A 20937-nucleotide genomic window follows, 5' to 3' on the forward strand; every position below is an offset into this window, starting at 1 on the left:
CCCTGACTTATTATTATTATTTTTAATTTATGACAGAGAGATAGCGATAGAGGGAACACAAGCACAGGGGAGCTGGAGAGGGAGAAGCAGGCTTCCTGCTGAGTAAGAAGCCCAACTTGGAGCTTGATCCCAGGAGTCTGGGATCACGACCCCAGCCGAAGGCAGACGCCCTGAGCCACCCAGGCACCCCTCCCTGACTTCTTATTTCTCTCAAGCACCTGCCACTTTCTTTTTAAATAATCTCTATACCTGACATGAGGCTCGAACTCCCAACCCCGAGATCAAGAGTCACATGCTCCATGGAGATGGGAAATACATAATTGTTCATTATTACTGTAATGTATGGCATAACATCTATATTTATAGACTGAGACTGCCAGGAGTCCCGTACTTGTCACTTTCTGATAATGCTTATTTTGCTTGTTTTATTTACTTTCTCCACTTGAATATAAGCTCCATGAAGGCAGGAATTTTGTTTTGTTCACTGATGGAACTAGAACATACATGGCTCATGGTGTATGCTCAAGAAGTAGTGAATGAATGAATGAATGAATGAATAATGGGAACCCGCACAAGGGCAGTGAAAGGAGTTGGGGGGAGAGGAATTGCACAAACGATACAGTGATTGGCTGTAGGGAGTGAGGATGGAGTCAAGTGTGACCCTCAATTCTTAGTGGGTAGGGGGTTGACATCCTCAACAAAACAGGATGGGGAGGAACCCAAGTTCAGTTTGGGACCAGAGATACGTGGCGGTCATTTGGGCATAGATGTCTAGTAGGCAGCTGCATCTGAGGTTAGGGGGGTGGTCAGGGCCAGAGATACTCAAAGTCTAGAAATATAGATGTTATGCCATTACATTACAGTAATAATGAACAATTATGTATTTACCCATCTCCATAGTAGGAACTTGATAATTACTGAAAATTATTTGGTGATTGAATAAATGTGAGTGTTCTAAGGATGGCTAATCCTATGCTTGTAGCTGTCAATATATTCTCTCCAAGAATTCACATGGGAACCTAACTTTGCTACCTTGCTTTCTTTAATAATGATGTTAAGTGGTCATAGTAGATTTTTGTGGTATGGAATACAGCCCCAGAGATTATAAAGAAAATTCTGGGCAGGACCCATAAAAAGATAAAACATACAGAGTTTCTGGGGTGCCTGGGTGGCCCAGTCATTAGGTGTCTGCCTTCGGCTCAGGTCATGATCCCAGGGTCCTGGGATCGAGCCCTGAGCCCTACATTGGGCTCTCTGTTCAGCGGGAAGCCTGCTTCCTCTCCCACTCCCCGTGCTTGTGTTCCCTCTCTTGGTGTTTGTCAAATAAATAAAATCTTCTATAAAAAAAAAAAGTGCAGAGTTTCTGTATAGCAACAAATGGGCCACAAAACTCTTAACTAACCTTCCAACTATGGAATTAAAGGTAGCATCTGTGAATAGCACAGAGTTAGATCTTCACTAATTACGAGCTGAATTACTACCTCGGGACTACCTGCTGTCTGCCTGCCGGGAAAAGGGGTGTGGGTCTCAATTTTGAAGGCCTGAGTACCCAAAGCCATCCATTCGTCACTGCCTCGAAGACCTAACCCCACTGCCCTCGCTCTTTGAATTTTTCTGCCTGCTTCCCTCGCATCACTGTCCACCAGAGCAGCAAGCGCTCCGAGGTTTTAAGTATCACGAGGGCGGGGACCTTGTTCGCTACCGTAGTTTGTAGTCTTCGTGCCAGCACGCAGGGGGTGTTCCACGGATGTTCTGATATCCAGCGTCTCAGTTGTCTCCGTCCTGTCGTTATCCCCCAAAACAAACTGAACCTTTATCTGAAGTAGGCAAAACGGAACGAATGCTTACTTTCCTGTTGTTTGCAGCAGCTGGTGTTCACGGAGACCTTAAATGATGAGTTATGAGGAAGTGGTCCCCGCCCCTCCCTCCCAGGAGAGCCAGGGGAGCCCGCCAGGGAGAGCAAGGTGGCCCTGCGGCAAAGGAAGTTGGTGCGATTTAAACTGCTGGGCAGGACGGAGGGCCCGCCTGTAGTCTCACTGGTTGATCTGGTTGAGGGGTTTTCTCCAGCAACACTTGGCAGCTTAGGGGCAGGTGATGCCCACACCTGGCCGTGCCATCCTAGCCCTCCTTACATGGTGCACCATGCTCTGGTTATTTCTCGTTGCTTCTTGCCACCACCAGACCATGGTTTCTCAAAGACAAGGACTTGGGTCCTGATCAGTGTTTGCTGAAGTGAATATGTAAATGGAAAAATGTTAAGGGGCGTAGGGAAGCGCAGTTTACCGAGTCCGGACTGGCAAGGGTGAGTAGGACAACCGAGGGAGGTGCTGATGGGAACACAGCCTCGAGAGGCCTGGCTGCAGGTCCCAGGCTGGGGAGGGAGGCAAGTGACACCAGCTCAGGACTGGCGGCTGCGGGGCATTGCTTCTCCTTCTCTCCCCTGTGCTGCCCTGCTTTCACCTGCCTTCCCAGGAGACCTGGCTGACAATCGCTTCCCTTGGGTCTTTCTGAGGTTTCCTTTCGGCTTCTAAACATGCTTTGGTAGTTCTTGTATTTAAAATAATCCTTCCTCAGCACCATTTACCTGTCTCCATTTTTCTCACTGCCAAACGTCTATGCTGTAACCATTCTCAACCTGGTCTGGCTTCCAGTCCCTGTAATTCCAGGTCCTCAGAGATTTGTAGAAAACCATGGCCTTTTTCTCAGGCATCACACTTGACCTTCCAGCTGCGTCCAACCCTGCTGATGGCCTTCTTCAATCTTTCGGGTTAGGGAGTATTGGAGTCTGCCGGTTTCCCACCTCCTCTCTGGCTATCCCTTTTCTGTCTCTGACGGTGCTTTTCCTTACCTGTAACCTTATGGTTCTTCAAGGCTGGGCCCTAGGTCTGCTTGTTCTTTCTTCACTCTCTTTCCCCTAAGTGACTAAATCTAGATCCATGGATTCAATGGTCACCTAAAACAGACAAATTCTCAATCTATACCTCCAGCCCAGACCTCTTCTCTGAGCTCCGAGGTCCATTCATCCAGCTGCCCCATCCACATTTCCTACCTGCTACTCGCCCCTCCCCGTAACGTGGTTTCTGCCTCAGCAGTTCACTACTGACCTCAATACTGCCAAGCCTGGTGAACACATCTCGGCTTCCCTGACCTCTCTGAGGCGCGGGCTGCTGCCAGCCATTCTCTTTGAAATTTGCCCTTCCTGTATTTTGGTCCTCTCTCCCAGCTGAGGACCATTCTTTTAGTCATCTTGATCCTCTTTACCCGCCTCCTGGGAAACTGGTTTCTCAAAGGTGAGTTAAACTAAAATGGTCACTTAGTAAGGGCAGACTGACGCCACGTTAGGAGAAGCCGGCAGGATGGACATGAAGCAGCAGCTCAAGGATATCATCCAGACATTTTGGTTTTTGTGGAACGAGAGTAGTGAACCATGATTGGATCTTCTTGGTGGGAAGAATAAAGGCATAATGCCAGTGAAGGCAGAAAGGAGTATCCTTCATCCCCTTTCAAAATACCCAAGAGGTTAATTCAGTATCGGAAATTTAATGTCTCAAAATGAATAGTTATTTAGTAGTTAATGAATACACTTAGCTTCACACTTGAGCGATGCTGATATTTATTGACATCAATGCAAAACAAGCCAGGACTAAAAGTTGCTATTTGACAGGAACAAATATTGGTACGGTTTCCTTCCTGGAGAGGGTGTGCACTCAGATCATGAGACCTAAGATTAGAACAAAGACTGGATTGTCAAGAATCAAACAAGGGTTAAATTTTACTTATTAATATAAAAACTGCTAAAGGCAAAAAAGGAGATGTTTAAAAATACTCTTTGTGCTAAGCTCACGTAAGCAAACAAAAAACTAAAACTAATCCTAAAACTTTAGGACACAGGCTATAGACACGACAGGACTGGTGAAATTTTTGTACAGGCAAAAATTTGTTATATCCTCCACTGTCCTTGTACTACAATTACATGCTTGTTGCACCTACACTACACAAAGTCAACAGTTACCACCAACAATGAATGTAACTAGATCTGAACAAGACTTCACAGTGACTCTGTTCCACTCAAATGAAGAGAATTCAATCCAGGATTTCCCAAACCTTGCTTTTAGAACCAGCTGTCTTTATTCCCCCTCCTGTGTCATACCTAATGAAGTCCTCACCTGACCTTTCCTGCCTGCAAATTACAATGCATGTCCTCTCCCCCATCTTTGTCTGACACTTTAAAGTTAATTTGTAGGAACTGCATAAAAAATGAAATTGAACTTCCAACCTGAACCTGCAGTCAGGTTCCTGCTTTGACGCAAAGGAAAAAAACATACTCCTCTGCAGTGTACCCCACCAGCACAGCGATCCCCTTTCTCTCTCTCTACTCCTTTGCCCTGAAGGCACTTCTGGATTGCTTAATACATGCTCTTTGGCTGCCTAGACAGTCAGGACACCTAAGGCCTTCTGGACTTATCACTCCTCTCCTCCTTCTTTTCTATGGCTAATACCACTTTCCTGCTTTTTTTCTACTGCTGAATCTCCAGACTTGGTGCTGTCATCAGGTGGACAGAGTCGATTTCGGCTTCGAGCTCCTGGTTGGTAAAGCTGCATTGCTGGGCGATCCTAAAGTAAAATTAAATGTTAATGTTACAACACCGCTACTCAACATTTATAGGGGATTTACAGAGTCATAAGTTATATATTGATGTATACCAAAGACAATTCCTACGAGATCAAACCGACAGTGCTGATGGTTAATTTGCCTCTAACTGCCCACTTCCTTTCCCGATCTCCAAATAAAAGCAACCATTTTCTAATTATTATTTTATATCCCTATGATATGTTTTCAATAAATCTAATTTTCTTAACCATCTCAAGATAAACTGAATTAGCTGGAATTTCCTTTATTTCGAAACCTTAGCCATTGCCTGTCTCTTTTCCCCATCAGTAAACTGACTTTAACATTCACTACCACGTAAGATCATCATAGGAGTAAAACAGTAATAAAGAATGCAAAGTCTTAAGTGGAGACCTCCCTGAAACTATGAGCGTGGACCCTATGCAACTTGCCACAAACATGATTATTTCTTAATTCATGTATGGCAACTAACCACCCCAGTCTGAGACTCTCTAGGTGGCATTTTAGATCTCAAATTCCTAACTAAGCCTCAATAAAGTCATCACGTACCTCTTAATTCAAGTAATGTGTGTGGTTTATGACAGAAGGATTCTGGAAAACTTAGACGTTAAGCCCTTTTTGAATTTAACAAAAAATGATATGAGCCTTCCTTACCCTTTCTCCCTGGTGTATGAAAGTTAGCCTTAAAGCATTATTCTCAACTGAACAATTCCAGCAAAATGTTTCACTATTTTTATAAGATGAAATGTTGAAACAGGTTAAAATTCCTACATAGTATTTAATGAAATGGATGATGGGGCTCCCACTGGGCAAAGAAGGAACAATGTAAAACATCAACAAGGACAATGGTAACAAGTTGTAATGTGCCAACTATTTCTAAATCCACAAATTATTGCAACAAAACAAAACTCACTGATTACCTAGAAGTGGCTGGGACACCAGCTCATTACTCTGAATGCTGGTACATAAAGGGAAAGGAACAAGTGTTTATCCTGCCTTTCCTGTATAAACTGAATTTTGGGCTAAAATTTTTTTTTTAATTTTTAAAGATTTATTTGATAGAGAGAGCACAAGTAGGCAGAGAGGCAGGCAGAGAGAGGGTGAAGCAGGCTCCCCGCTGAGCAGAGAGCCCGACGTGGGGCTCGATCCCAGGACCCTGAGATCACGACCTGAACTGAAGGCAGAGGCTTAGCCCACTGAGCCACCCACGCGCCCCTCAGGCTAAAATTTTTTATGGTAGATGGATCAGGCTTTACAATACCTAAACCTATTGATCAGTTGTTTTTTCAACTTTATCACCTAGAGAAATTTTAAATCTATAGAAATGTTGCAAAACATGTGCAATGAATACCTAATACCCTTCTCTTAAGAGTCACAGTTATAAACATTTTGTCACATGCTCCTTCTGTCTTTAGTACACATATATATATTTATTTTTTTTATTTTTTATAAACATATATTTTTATCCCCAGGAGTACAGGTCTGTGAATCACCAGGTTTACACACTTCACAGCACTCACCAAAGCACATACCCTCCCCAATGTCCATAATCCCACCCCCTTCTCCCAAACCCCCTCCCCCCAGCAACCCTCAGTTTGTTTTGTGAGATTAGGAGTCACTTATGGTTTGTCTTACACATATATATATATATGTGATTTTTACAGAATCATCTGAGAGCAAGTTGCAGACATTACGACCCTTCATCCCTAAATATTTCAGCTTGTATATCCAAACAAGGACATCCTGTTCCGTAACCACAATACAATGGCTACTGATTGATCAGAACATTACACTAGAAAGACACCCATAGGTCACACGCTTCCTGATATGATGCAACAGGAAGTACACAACACAATCTATGAAATATTCTCTTTCTCAGATTTTATTTTTAAGTAATCTCCACACCCAATGTGGGGCTTGAACTCAAAACCCTGAGATCAAGAGCTGCATGCTCTACTTACTGAGCCAATCAGGCACCCCTCCATCTCATGAAGCATTCTTTTTTTGTTTTTTAAGATTTCTTTCTTTATTTGAGAGCGAGACAGTACAGAGAGAGGGGCACAAGGAGAGGGATAGGAGGAAAGCAGACTCCACTAAGCACAGAGCCTGATGTGGGGCTCAATCCACGACCTGAGGTCATGACCTGAGTCAACTGACTGAGCCACCCAAGTGCCCCAATCTATGAAGTATTTTTGCCAAAAACTGAGCCTGAATATATTTAGGCCTGTAGGTGAGGAGCCACCTGTTTTTATGAATCAAGTCTGGTTGGCACACATACTCCTTCTTTGACATATTATCTATGCCTGCTTTCCTACAGAGTTTAGTGGTGCCAACAGAGACCATATGGCCCACAAGGCCTCAAATATTTACCATCTGGCCCTTTACAGAAAAAAAATCTGCTGACCCCTGCCCCAGATAGAACTGTTAGATAGAGAAACATATTAGGAAACAGAGAAGATAGAGAAACATATTAAATGGTACCACAGGGATATAATTAGCCCAACCAATTTAGAGCCGATAGCTCCTCTGGGCAAAATGGTTTCGGAAGCAAATAAATGGCAGGAAAACAAAAGGAGGGGAGGTTATTTAGATTAAGAGACTTAAAGGATACAATTTGTGGACATTGTTTAGAGCCCGTAAAGAAGTTATTAGTGAAAAAACAACATAGTAGCTAGGACATAAAGGAATTATTATTAGGGTTTTTTTTTTTTTTTTAGTATGAAAATGCTATTGGGATTGTATTAAGAAAAAGAACCTGGGGGCACCTGGATAGCTCAGTGGGTTAAGCCTCTGCCTTTGGCTGAGGTCATGATCTCAGGGTCCTGGGGTCGAGCCCCGCATCAGGCTCTCTGCTCAGTGGGGAGCCTGCATCCCCCCTCTCTCTCTGCCTGCCTCTCTGCCTACTTGTGATCTATCAAATAAATAAAATCTTAAAAAAAAAAGAATCTGTCTCTAATACTGATGTATTTAAAGAAGATGATATGTCTAGGATTTGCTTGAAAATAATCCAGTGGCTCCTGGGTGGTACAGTCGGTTAAGTGTCCGACTCTTGATTTCGGCCCCGGTCCTGATCCCGGGGCTGTGAGACTGAGCCCCTTGTCGAGCTCTGCACTCAGTGTGGAAGCCTACTTGAGATTCTCTCTCCCTCTCCCTTTGCCTCTCTTGCTCTTGCTCACTCTCTCTCTCAAATCAATAAATCAATCTTAAAAAAAAAAAAAAAAAAAGAATCCAGGAGAGGTAGGGATGGGGCAGAGTAGAAAGGTTGGCCATGAGCTGGTAAGTGCTGAAGCTGGGTGATGTGTGTGTCCTAGTCTCTGTTCTACTTCTGTGTCTGTTTGAAATTTCTAGTGTTAATAAAAGGACCCAACTGAGACTGAGAAAAGTTGCAGATAGTTCAACTTCCTCTTTAAAAAAGTCTGTCATATACAGTGAGCTGGCCCTTTCCTTTACACTTGCAGGCAAAAAAAAAAAGCCTCATGAAAAGAGATACAACGAAAAGCAGCACCTTGTTTCTTATGCGATCTCTCTTAACCACTTCCTCTTTCTTTTCAGTTTTTTCTGAGCTGCTTACTGATTCTGTGCTTTCAGTCTTCTTTCCTTTATCCCGAAGGGCTTCTTTCTCTTTTTTCAATTCTTCTTCCTTTCTTTTAAAAGCCTTCTCCTTCTCATAGCGCTCCTTCTGCCTGCGGCGCTCCTCTTCCTGCCGCTTCAGCCTCTCCCTCTCCCGCAGGATGCGCTCTTGGTCGCGCTCATAGTCCCGCTCCCGCTCCCGGTAGTCTCGGACACTCTCCTCTTCGGGCCTGCATGGGAAACAGATCTGAGCGGACCCCCTCAAAGCCTGTCTAGTCACACATGCACATGTCTCTGATTAGGACTTGGCCACTACAGTGAGGGGGCACTTCTGGAGCAGAGTAAAAAAATATTAGCATTTTGAAAAACAGTTAAAAAAAAAAAGTGCACACCAGAAGTCATTCACCCAGACTGAGGTGCTAGAATGTTTGAAACCCCTCTCCTCATCCTCCTACCCCTCATAACTCAAGCACGAGTCCCAGACACGGCAGTAAAACTAGCGCGTAGAAATATGCTGTAAACAAGTGTATCAAAGAGCCCTTGACTACTGACCTCTTAGGCTTTTCATCTTTAGGTTCACCATCAGAGCGCTTGGGCAGTGTACAACTCTGCCCACTGGCTCTTTCATCATTCAGATTCTCTTTGTCCAGTTTCTTGGCTTTTTCTCTTTTATCTAATTCTTTTTCATCTCCTTTTTCTGGCTTCTTGAGTAGCTTTAAAGAGAACAAATTTATTCTTATTTTGAAGGGTGGGACATTCTCTTCTATCAAAGAAAATAATATACTAAATATTTTGAATCAAGGCTACAGAAGGCCTCTTTCTGCAGATACTCTTAAACTTACAGGTGAATGACTAGAGCAGAAGAGCAGTGACTGACTAAAAGGATGCCATTAATGTGAAAGTGTCATCCACTCAAAGTGGTTTAATCACTTGTGGCAATTGGATCAACACTCCTTTGGCTTTGGATGGGTCAGCCTGTCAGTGAACCGCTGCCCACTTCCAAGTACTCCTTCTGTAGCAAACTGGCATATTGATATCGCTTGATGCGGAAAATAAGCCACAAATTTAAAATGCTAGGCAGATTGCTGTTGGACCGTTTTCTTGTAGTACTTGGAATGACGAATGCCTTTGTCACCAAAGGAGCGATCCATTGCAAGAATAATTTTGCCTTGAGCCTGAGAATAACACACTTATTATGGTACAATTATAGTTTCATTATTTGATTTAAAAATCCAAATACCTCACAGAACTGTGAAGTTCCATCTCTACCGAGTAGGAACTCTGCTCAACGTCACACATATATATATATATATATGTGTGTGTGTGTGTGTGTGTATATATATACACACACACACACACAAACACACATACATATATATATGAGACACACACATATATATGACAATGCATTTCTAAAATGTGCTTTATAAAGTCCAAATTGCTAACAAAATAGTTTCTTTCTCACACCACTGCCATGAACCTCTCTAGAATACCCCCAAGCGTCGGATATTCAGAGAGATTCTTAGGCAAAATGGAAGAATTTCAAGTCTCAGAGTGAAGGCATCACACAAAGCTTTGTCTCAGGGTGAAGGCGGCTCATGAGTCACCAAGCGAAAGGCAAAGCAGCGCAAGACTGAAGCGCGAAGTACTTCAGCGCGCAGCCACAGCAGACAGCAAGTCCGAGCTGGACACCGAGGAGGCACCAATGTAAAGCGAGGGCTCCCCGTGAGGCTTCATCGGGAGTGTTCTTATTTTTCCAATGAACATCTTTGTTAGAAGGCAGGATGTTCATTACTCTCTTAAGAACATTGATGAATGTTTCTAGTATGGCTGGCTCTACCTTCTGCCTTGCTGACAGGAATAGCAAGTCAGGTCACTTGTGGCATGGCAGAGAGAGAGATCACTAGAAGGAATTAAGATGGGAACCTTCCACCCCACTGCCAAGCTCCTTGTTGCCAATAATGAGCCCGGGAGAGCCTTGTGGGCAACAAACCCTGGCCTGCTTCGTTTTGGGGAGATAAAAGGAGACCCTGCCACCACCTCTGTGAGATTTTTTCTGACCTTCTCTGAAGTACTAGGTACTTCCCCAGAACATTTGTGGGAGCAAGAGCTGCCCAAGCCATGCCCTCAGAAGAGAAGCAGTAAGGCTGCAATTTTTCTACAAGTTTTCTGCTTCCTAGATGCAGCGTGTTCATCAGAATCTGCTGCTCACAGATTCCCGGTAGATGAAAGAAGGTAACGGGGAAGCATGTGACACAGGATATTTATCCCTAAATACTCCCATAAGGCAACCAGTTAGGAGGGGCACATGAAAAAAAAGAGCTCTTTAGGCACAGATGTCCTCTAGCTGTATATTGTGGAAGCTTCTGGGTACCCAGCAGAGCATCAGGAAGGCATCTGGGCTTCCTTCTAAGGTAGGAATTTAAAATGGCTCAGATTTGAAGAAGACTCAAGTCAGGGAAGAGCTTTCTACAGGTTATCATTACCACCACCACCAAAAGGACTTATTATTAACTAAGACCTGTGTGTGTGACATGATACTAGATGCTCTGTATCATGTACTTGGTCCTTACATTTTTCTGATTCACAGCTTGTAACAGAAACCTGTGTACCTGAAGACAGTGGAAAACAAACAGATGAGGCAACTTCATGTATCAAATATGAAGGAAAAGCTGAATAAAACCCATACTTCATGCCAGCCAGCCCTAAGCCCTTACTTATGAAGAACTGAGAGAATAATAATCCAAACATTGAACATTCGCAATGATAAAAATAATGCAGTCTTCACTAAAGAAATATCATGTAAGTTACTTAGATCTGTTGAAATTATCTCAAATTTTAAAAAATAATACTATTAGCATTATTGGAAAGATACCTGTTGGTTCACCACCCCCCCAAAGACAACAACAAAACCAAAAAACTATATTTACACCAACACACGATGCATGCATATTTAATGAAGTAGATACATGCGATTTTTAGCAACATGCAGTCAATTTAAGTTATTTTCATACCTTAATCTTTGGTTCATCCTTTAATTTGTCCCTTTCTGGAACTCTGTCTATCTTCTTCAGCTTTTCTATGTCTTTCCTTTTTCGTTTTTCTTCTTCTTTCCATTTCCTCCTCTCTTCTTCCCTTTGTCTTTTCCTTTCTATTTCTCGCCTCCTTCTTTCCTCTCTTTTTTCTTCTCTCATTCTCTGGAAAGAAACCTCAGCATAAGCCTTCAAACAAGATCATCTCCACCAGAAACTGAATCCCGAAGGTATGGTGGACACCCACTAAATTGGATCGTCTTTCCTTCCTACTTTCTACAAAGGGGCATCCTATCTCTTTAACCCCCTCCCCACCCCATTGTGAATATGAGAATAAAGACCAGGGCCTGCTGGTATCAGTCTCCCACTGTTGACTTGCTGTATTTCCAGAGACTTTCAGAAACTCAAGGGAGTGTCTCTTGAATAAGCTAAAGACTCTAGGTTTGCAGAGTCAATCCTTGGCCCAACAACCAGACCGAAGGAGTGGGCCAGAAAGTGAGGCCAGTGAGCCAAATCTTTAAGGAATAAGGGTGGAAAAAGCAGCTATTTCTCCTCTAGGATCCCAGTGTTCATATGTTTACAGACCATGAACCAATGAAATAAAAGTATTGAGAGAACTATAAAAACAAAAGGTTTACCTGCTTGTTTTTCAGGAAGCTCAAAAGTGGGGTTGTCTTTTTAGCTACATAAATGTAAACAGATTATTAATAATACTTATCAACCCCTAGAAAGGATTCCATTTTCTGACATTCCCTGCCAACCACCCAAGGTGGGAAAAGTATACCCCTTAAAACAGTTCACACGTACGTTATCAGAAAGAAGTTTCACAATATTCTACTTCAGTTCTGAAGATTTAAAATACTTTTTAAAAAGTGAAGAAATTCAAATTAAAACAATTTCTTAAAAGAGCAATTCCTGGTGTTGGTGAGAATGTAGTGCAAAGGACATTCTCTTGTTTTACAGATGGGACTAATGGGACTAGAAATCTGTTCAACTGGGAAGACACTGAAGGAGCTAAAAATATCTAATCTTTCTGACCCCACAATTCCACTTCTGGGAATTTATTCAAAGGAAACCATTAGAGATGGGCTTATATTCTGCATCTATTAATAAAAACCATTTTAGGGGGCCCATGGGTGGCTCAGTTGTTTAAGCATCTGCCTTCAGCTCAGGTCATGATCTCGGGGTCCTCAGACTGGACCTCGTGAGCTCCCTGCTCATTGAGGAGTCTGCCTCTCCTTCTGCCCCTCCCTCCGCCCCCCTCCCCGCTTGTGCTCTCTCTCAAACGAACAAATGAAATCTTTAAAAAAAAGTTTTATAAGAATATGTAATTCTCAATATTCTGAATAAGGCTATCTAGTCTTGTAATTAGGGTTTTTTTAGTGTTTTGTGCTTTTTTTGTTTGTTTGTTTTTAGAGAGACAGAGAGTAGGGAGGGGCAGAGGGAGGGAGAGAGAATCTTAAGCAGGCTCCATGCTCAGTGTGGAGCTCAGCGCAGGGCTTGATCTCATGACCCTGAGGATCATGACCTGAGCCAAAATCAAGAGTCGGGATGGTTAACTGACTGAACCACACAGGAACCCCACCTTATAGCTGGCTTTTTGAAAGCATACTTCCTTTGGATAAATTCCTAGGAGTGGAAATCTTGGGTCAGGGGCTTTGCTTATGATTAGAGCTGATAGAGGAGTGACGATTTATTACTAGAAGAGTGACAATTTACTACTAGAACATCCAAACTAGACTTTCTCAAGAAGTCTTCAATTTTGCAGTAACTAATTTCACCTTTTGATATTTTCAAATTTTTTTCAGGAATGTGAGCTACTTGTTACTAGAAAATACCAGTTTATCTTCAAAGGCTTACCAATTATCTAAAGGTCCCATGGGTCTTTACGCTTTTTCCACTTATATTTATGTGACATTAAAATAGGTCACAGAGAATTTTGCCCATCTTCTCAAAGCATTTACATAACCCTGTGAGGCAGGTACTACCTGCATTTTACAGAAGAAGAAACAGAGGCTCAGAGAAGTTAGTGCCTTCCCCATGGTCACACAGCCAGAAGTGGGAGTCAGACAAGTCATCTGAAGAAAAAGCAACTGTCCTTAATTCCTATTGCCCACTTACCTATTAATTCTCTATTTTTTGCTTCTATTTCCTCTAGCAGTGTCTCTGGAGTAGATGTCATTTTCTCATTATCTGCAGCATAGCTTTCCAAAAATTTTCTATATTCTGGATCTAAATCATTGTTTAAGTAAACAGAAAATATAGTAGACTTTAACATAACTTTCTACATCATGGAAAATTAAAAATAAACCTAAAATTAAAAATTAAAAATAAACCTAAACACACTCACTAGACCATTTAGGGCTTTCTTGGTCCCTTACTCTCAGAACCCCTATCCCCCATACATACTAAGGGAGCCTGGTATAGCATGGAGTCAGGGATAATTAGACACCAGGGATGTGAAGTAGTTTGGTTTTAAAAGTCACTGCTCCAACTAACCCAGAGTTACGTGAGAGTTACGTGAGAACTGAAAGTTGTAGTTATGGGACCTTCACAGTATTAATAGATAGCATGTAAGCAATTCCTGTATGGGTATACCTCGCTTTAAGTAAACCCAACACCTGAAAATCAGGTGTTCCAGAAAGGTAATTTGAGGTCCTACATTCTGCACTGGAGTTGATGGTAATTCCTGAAGGTGTTTTTTAGATGCATCTGACATCAGAAAGGGTAACACATCTAAGTCATTCCATTGCTTGTATTTGTGGAGTTTCTACACACTGTGAAGCATATCACTGATCTGGTCTCCCAGATCTGAATCTGTGATATAACCAGTAAGTACCTGTGTGTTGAACCTTTTCCATGTTTTCTTTATAAAATACCTACTATAAAAAATAATGGAAATCAAACTAGACGATTCCAAAATGTCAATCAGATATAAAATATTACAGCTAAGGCCTTATCCAACATAACATTACACAGAGCTCAAAATATGGACCCAGTTTACCCTGTATGGCAATTATTCTAGTTTTTCAGTTCCTCTATTCCAGTTCAATATAATCACTATGTGTGCAGTTCGCTGCATATTCAAAACCTAAAAAAAACAGGCCACTTCAGCTACTTTATATTGTTACCTGAGTATAAAAAATTTTCCATCCCATCTCTCAATGATAAACCTCCCCTCTATAAAAATGGAAACAAAAAAAAATCATAAAACAGTATGAGACCTTAAGGAATTGCACTTTGATACATCTCATTTTCCCCCACTGTCTTCTAATCAACAAACCAGCGGTAATTTACTCCTCAACAGTCAACAATATATTGCTCGACAGTAGAGGAATGAAATGGCAGTAGCTGGAAGAGTGGGAATTCTACAGGAAACCCACTTCCATTGAAACAATTAAACAAAGCTTTCAGCAGTGAATTACATTTCTCGTGAACTGTATTCTGTATGTTTTCCTATTTAAAAGACTGGAATCCAATTAATTCCCACAAAGATGATATCTTTTAAAAACCCATGGCAATAGCATGACATAACTAGAGCTATACTGTACCATCATCGATAGTCCCGACTTTGGTATCTCTTTTCTTAGTCTTCTTTTTTGCAGCTTTTTGAAAAGGTGCAAATTCTACTATAGCAGGATATTCCTGACCTGTTTAGAAAAAATACCACACTTGCTGTAACAAAAAAAGTAACAAAGTGGATGCAAGAGAGTCAACCCACCGCTTTCTAGGCCTCTTTGGTTGGGAGTCACCTGAATAGGGGCCTCTCAATGGGCATAAATCACACGGGCACAACTAAAATCAGTGTGTTACTAAAGGAGCCCAAATTCGCACTGATTAACATAATGCAAAGATACAGCAGGGAAATACAATATTCACTTAAATTCAACTTCTACAAGTGTGATGATTTGTGGGGGGGGGGGGATCTACAGATCAATTTTCATTTAAAAAATACAATCAGAAATCTCTAGAATAATCTATAGAGATACAAAGAAGATCAGTGACTGCCTAGAGCGGGGGGCATAGTTGGGGGAGAGCGGGGAATGACTACTAAGGAATATGGGGGATTTTCTTTGGAGTGCTAAATGTATTCTAAAATTAGATTGTGGCAATAGCTGCACAACTCTGTGAATATACAAAAAACCACTTTAAAAAGTGTGAATTTTATGGCATGTGAATTATAGCTCAATAAAATTGTTATTAAAAAAATACACCAGGAGACAACAAAAGCACAGGCAATGAAAATGAAAAATAGGTAAATTGAACTACATCAAAATTAAGAACTTCTGTGAATCTAAGAACAAAACAGAGTAAAAAGGCAACCTACAGAACGGGAGAAAATATTTGCAAATCATTTAACTGATTAGGGGTCAATATACAGAATATATAAAGAACTCCTACAACTCAGTAACAACAAAAAACCCAATTAAAAAATGTTCAAAAGACTTGAATAGACATCTCTACAAGGATGATATACAAATGGCCAACAAGCATATGAAAAGATGAAAATATTACCTCACTAACCATTAGGGAAATGCAAATCAAAACCACAATGAGGTATCACCTCACACCCATTAGAATGGCAGCTATTAAAGGAAAAAAAAACAGAGAATAACAAGTGTTGGCAAGGACAGGAAGAAATCAGAACCTTCATGCATTATTGGTAGGAATGTGAAATGGTGCAGCTGCTATGGAAAACAATATGGTAGTTCCTCCAGGAATTAAAAATAGAATTACATTATGACCCAGCAATTCCACCTTTGGGTGTATATTCAAAAGAAGTGAAAGCAGAGACCTGAATAGATGTTTGTACACTCACATTCACAGGAGCATTATTTACAATAGTCACAAGGTAGAAGCAACTCAGATGTCCCTCAACAGATAAATGGATAAACAAAATGCAGTGTGTGTGTGTATATATACATACAATGGAATATTACTCTGTCTTAAAAAGGAATTTCTGATACACCCTATAACAAGGATCAACCTTGAGGACATTAAGCTAAATAAGCCAACCTCAGAAAGTCAAATACTATATGGTTCCACTCATGAGGTACCTAGGATGGTCACTTTATACAGAATGATGGTTCACAGAGATAGAATGGTAGTTGCCAGGGGCTGGGAAGAGAAAGAAATGGGCATATGGGGACTTACTATTTAATGGGTATAGAGTTTCAGTCTTGCCAGATAAACAAGTTCTAGAGATTGCACAACAGTGTGAATGTACTCAACACTACTGAACTGTACACTTAAAATGGTTAAGATGGTAAATTTTATTTATGTGTATTTTACCACGCTTAAAAAATTGTAAACAAAAAAAGGAATCAGGTTATAATATATGCGATAACACAGATGAATCTTGAAAACATGCTAAGTAAAAGAGGCAGTCACAAAGGCTACATATTATATGATTCTGTTTATATGAAATGTCCAGAAGAGGGAGAAGAGGAGATGATTGCGGACGGTTATAGCATTCTTTTTGGAGTAATGAGAACATTCCAGAATCACATAGTGGTGATGGTTGTACAACTTTGTGAGTATACTAAAAACCACTGAATTTTACAGCATGTGAGTTATATCTCAATACAAAAAACCAAGTGACTGTTGGAAAAAGAAAATACACCAGATCCCTGCTCTAGAATAATGTCATAAAGGGTATAAAACACTATCATTGGCATGTAGATGTGTGCCAGAACAGAGTAAGCAGAAATGACCAGAAGGCATCACAAAGTGGTCAGGGAGGAAACATGACCTTGGAAATCCTAGTGAATGCAGAATCAGATTAGCTTATTAACTGATCTATTTGAGAAGCAATAGATAAACCAGACTGAAGCAGAATGAACTGTGGAAGAGGGGCTGGAGGAAAAAAAAAAAAACCAGAAGTGAGGCCAGGCTCTGAAGGACTCTGACTACCAGGCTAAGGAATTTGGACTTTTCCCCCCTGCAACTGCTATCTTAAATCACTATCTTCAAAAACACTCATTTCATGACGATATAACAGACTGAGTTAGTCATACAAAAATGAAGAAAGAAAAAGAAAAGTCTGTAAGTTTAGAGACAATGGTTGTCTTAAGCATTAGGAGGGAAGGACACAATGTGAAAGTATTAGTAAGTAGATGAACAAGATATTCAAAAACAATAAATTAACAAGATTCATCACGTGTTTAATTACATCGAATAAGAAAGAGAAGAAAAAGTTAAAACACAGCTCAGATTTCAAGGAACACATTGCTATCTACTGGAATAAAGCTGGAGTGGATAAGTAACTGCTTTTGGTGGAGGAAGGGGACTGGGGATTAATAAAAGCTGATCAAACATAGTGGCAATCCTTCAACTTTTACTGGCATATTCCCTGACAAAGATTTCATTTTCACCAACTTTGAAGTAATACTGAGAAACAGCCCAACAAAAAGATATGTCATTTACCTATGATCACAAAGCCAAAAGAAAAGTGGTAAATGGCAGCTTGGACATTCTCTGGCTAAATTCCCTGACCACTTTGCTGCAAGTGGCAGGTAATAAATAAAACGAGAGTTAAGACTGAAGTTTTCCTTCCCTATAGACTCCTGGATACAAAGTGGGAGATCATCAAGTTCAATGTTTTAAACACAAATACAAATTAGAAAGTTGAACAGTATTCCAACTGGGAATTACTGGCTTAAAAGATTTAAATTAAAATAAATAAATCAATGTTGGCCCTTGAAGCAAGATGTCAAGTAAATATTTAAAATGTGTCGTACAAGTTCAAAGAGTCATTTATCAGTATTACTGCTGTAACTAGTAAATAGTCAAAACAACAGATCATCTAATCCAGGACAAACAAAACTGCCACAGGAACAGAAAACAGTGGCAATTTCATTCAGCGGATCAAACTACAAAAGTAACAGGTTAATAAAAATACCCAAGGGCGGGGCGCCTGGGTGGCTCAGTGGGTTGGGCCTCTACCTTCGGCTTGGGTCTTGATCCCAGGGGCCTGGGATCGAGTCCCGCATAGGGCTCTCTGCTCAGCGGGGAGCCTGCTTCTCCTCATCTCTCTCTCTCTGTCTGTCTCTCTGCCTATTTGTGATCTCTCTCTCTGTCAAATAAATAAATAAAATCTTTAAAAAAAAAAATACCCAAGGGCTGTGAAAAGTCACACATCTGTTTATAAGACTGCAGTAAGCTCAGCAAATGTGTAAAACTCTCCAAATGTTGCACATTTTATCACCCAGAATTTTAGAAAAGCTATGAAGGCATTGAGAAAACAATGTGATACACACATTGTCTTAAACATACAAATGACAAACTCCTCTTCAGTTACAAGGACTCACCTTTATTGTCAAGGAATACATAACCATCAAAGCGATCCCTGAACAAAATAATGTCCTCTTGGTTTTTAAAGTTGATGTATGCTCTGGCGTACATATGAGGATACAGACTGCAGAGAGGAAAGCAATTATGTAAATGTGCTTGCAGGTGTCTGGCTGAATTACAAGTATGCATATATTGTAAGACACAAGTTTAAAAATCAAATAGAAACAGTAAGATAGGGGTGCCTGGGTGGCTCTGTGGGTTAAACCTCTGCCTTCTGCTCAGGTCATGTTTTCAGGGTCCTGGGATCCACTCCCGCATCAGGCTCTCTGCTCAGCAAGGAGCCTGCTTCCCGCCCCATCTCTGCCTGTCTTTCTGCCTACTTGTGATCTCTGTCAAATAAATAAATAAAATCTTTAAAAAAACACACAATAGGATAAAAAAGAATGGATGAAAATTTTTCACTTACTCCCACCCTCTTTTATTTATTAATTTTACCTAGTATCATTAGAAAAAAATTCAAAATAATCATGCTCCGGCATAGGCTGAAGATGTTCTTGAAGTTGCTCCTTGGTCAAAGTGGGAGGTAATCTCCGAATTACCACCTTAAGAAATGAATGAGGAAAATCAAATTAGTACAAATCAGTTTTCTGTCATACCTGAATCACTGCCCCTGAAAATAGACGGTCTTTAAAAGATGAGCTCACTTATAAAAACCCAGCAGAAAACTATTCTAATGCTCAGAATTACTCAAACATAGTAATAATGCCGTTTTTATAAACTCTTAGAAATGAGAACTGCATGGAGAAAGGAAAATCTAAAGGTTCTATTAAACGGAAGCCCCGCAGTTCACTTGGTTTTCGCATCATTTTCTAGCACCCATTTTTCAATAGATGTATTAGCAAGAAATTAGTAGGCTAACCCTGGTCTTTCTGGGTGCCAGGAACATTTGACTTATTATCGCCCTACCACATCCGACACATCGTAAAACAAAATCCATCCTCATTCAGTGTAAAGAATTAAAAACTCTAAGGAATACTAAAAGTTCCGTCGTTGCTCCCCAAATAGGATGAAACTGACCTGGCCCCCGGACCATTAACCCCCCCACCCACTCACGCTCAACTCGCCTCCATTAATACTCCTCCCACCCCTGCTGGCCCCCTCACCATTTAATAACCCCCCTCCAATTAACCTTTTAATTCCTCTTTCTCTTTACTGTCGCTCCCTCTCCATCATCTTACAGCTCTGACCTAAAGCTTCTCGTCTGGGAATTCCCCCCACCCTGTTTTCTCTCACTCGCACCCCGGGGCTTGGCCGAAAGGGGGACCACCCCCCCCCCCGCATCTCGGACGAATGGATGAAAACGGTAACGCGATTTCCACTCAGGTGAAGAAACAGAAGCGTAGACCGGGAGAGGAAGAGGGCAGCCCCATTCCCAACCATCTTCGCGGGTGGCGGACCCGTCCCGCCCTCTCCCGGGCCAACAGCCGGCCAAGCACCTTGCTCAGCGCCTCTTTCTTCTCCTTATTTCGATCCTGCTTATCTTCCCCTTTGGTGGTGTCGCCCGAAGCCCCACCGCCACTGCCTGTGGCCCCTGGGGGAGTCAACAGGGTTACTCGCTTCTCTTTAGGCCTATGCTCCTTCTCCTCCTTCATGGCCTCGGCTTCGCTCCTCACAGCGGCTGCCCGGCCTAAACGCCGCTACGCCGGGCACCTACGACGCCCGTCCCACTCCCGTCGAGCTCCGCCCCCAACAAGCGCCCCTGGTGATAAGCCAGGCCCCGCGTTCCATTGGGTCCCGCCAGAATCTCGCGAGACTTCAGGGCGCCAAGCTTCCTTTGATGGAAAGGTTTTAGCACCTGGTCTTAACTTCCCGCCTGTCGACTCCCCACACCGCCCAATCCCCTAGCGGCCCGTACTCCCTCAGGGTCGCTCTTCTCACGTCATTTACAACTCCGCCATGTTGGCTAGTAGGACTCTTTCGCGGACTACAAATCCCGGCGTAGAAAGTAGTTAGCCGTTTCTGGCCGCGCGCGCTCTGGAGCCTGTTATATCAGTGTCTCTATTTGTAAGTAAAGAGGGGTCTTTACTCTTGAAAGTTCGGTGTTTTTCAGGTCAAAAGATAGAAAAAAAACAACATTTTTTTTTTGGCAAAAAAAAAAAAAAAAAAAAAAAAAAAAAAAGCTAGGTTCTGCAGGCTTTGTTTCCCTCAGGGAACCCGATGTTATCCAAAGTTTACCTCGCTGGGGGAACGACTTGTGCTTTCTTTCTTTTTCGATTTGTATTTTTTATTATCGACTCTAAACTGTACTTTCAGGAAATTTGGAATTTCTTTTCCTTACATTGATTAGGATTCGCAGATACTTAACACCTTTCACTGATAATTAGAGGAGTAATATAACCAAAATGTATGAGA

The 20937-nt window shown here is 41.7% G+C and overlaps 1 protein-coding gene across 2 annotated transcripts; it reads right to left on the reverse strand.

The window, feature by feature from the left end:
• Positions 1–3596: 3596 nt before the first annotated feature.
• UPF3B (UPF3B regulator of nonsense mediated mRNA decay) lies at positions 3597–20280 on the reverse strand. Of its 2 annotated transcripts, XM_059157513.1 has the most exons (11): positions 20022–20280; positions 19021–19127; positions 18543–18649; positions 14784–14882; positions 13354–13464; positions 11871–11914; positions 11215–11397; positions 10774–10812; positions 8753–8913; positions 8136–8430; positions 3597–4614 (listed from the first exon to the last, which is right to left on the reverse strand). In XM_059157513.1, the coding sequence occupies exons 1-11, from the start codon at positions 20175–20177 to the stop codon at positions 4465–4467; spliced, it is 1452 nt and encodes a 483-aa protein (XP_059013496.1). In that variant the 5' UTR covers positions 20178–20280; the 3' UTR covers positions 3597–4464. The 2 variants fall into 2 exon arrangements, with proteins under 2 accessions (XP_059013496.1, XP_059013497.1); XM_059157514.1 differs by lacking the exon at positions 10774–10812 and having other exon boundaries at positions 20022–20279.
• Between the last annotated feature and the right edge of the window lie 657 nt (positions 20281–20937).

Source organism: Mustela lutreola, chromosome X, assembly GCF_030435805.1.
Source record: "Mustela lutreola isolate mMusLut2 chromosome X, mMusLut2.pri, whole genome shotgun sequence".
Taxonomy (NCBI): domain Eukaryota; kingdom Metazoa; phylum Chordata; class Mammalia; order Carnivora; family Mustelidae; genus Mustela; species Mustela lutreola.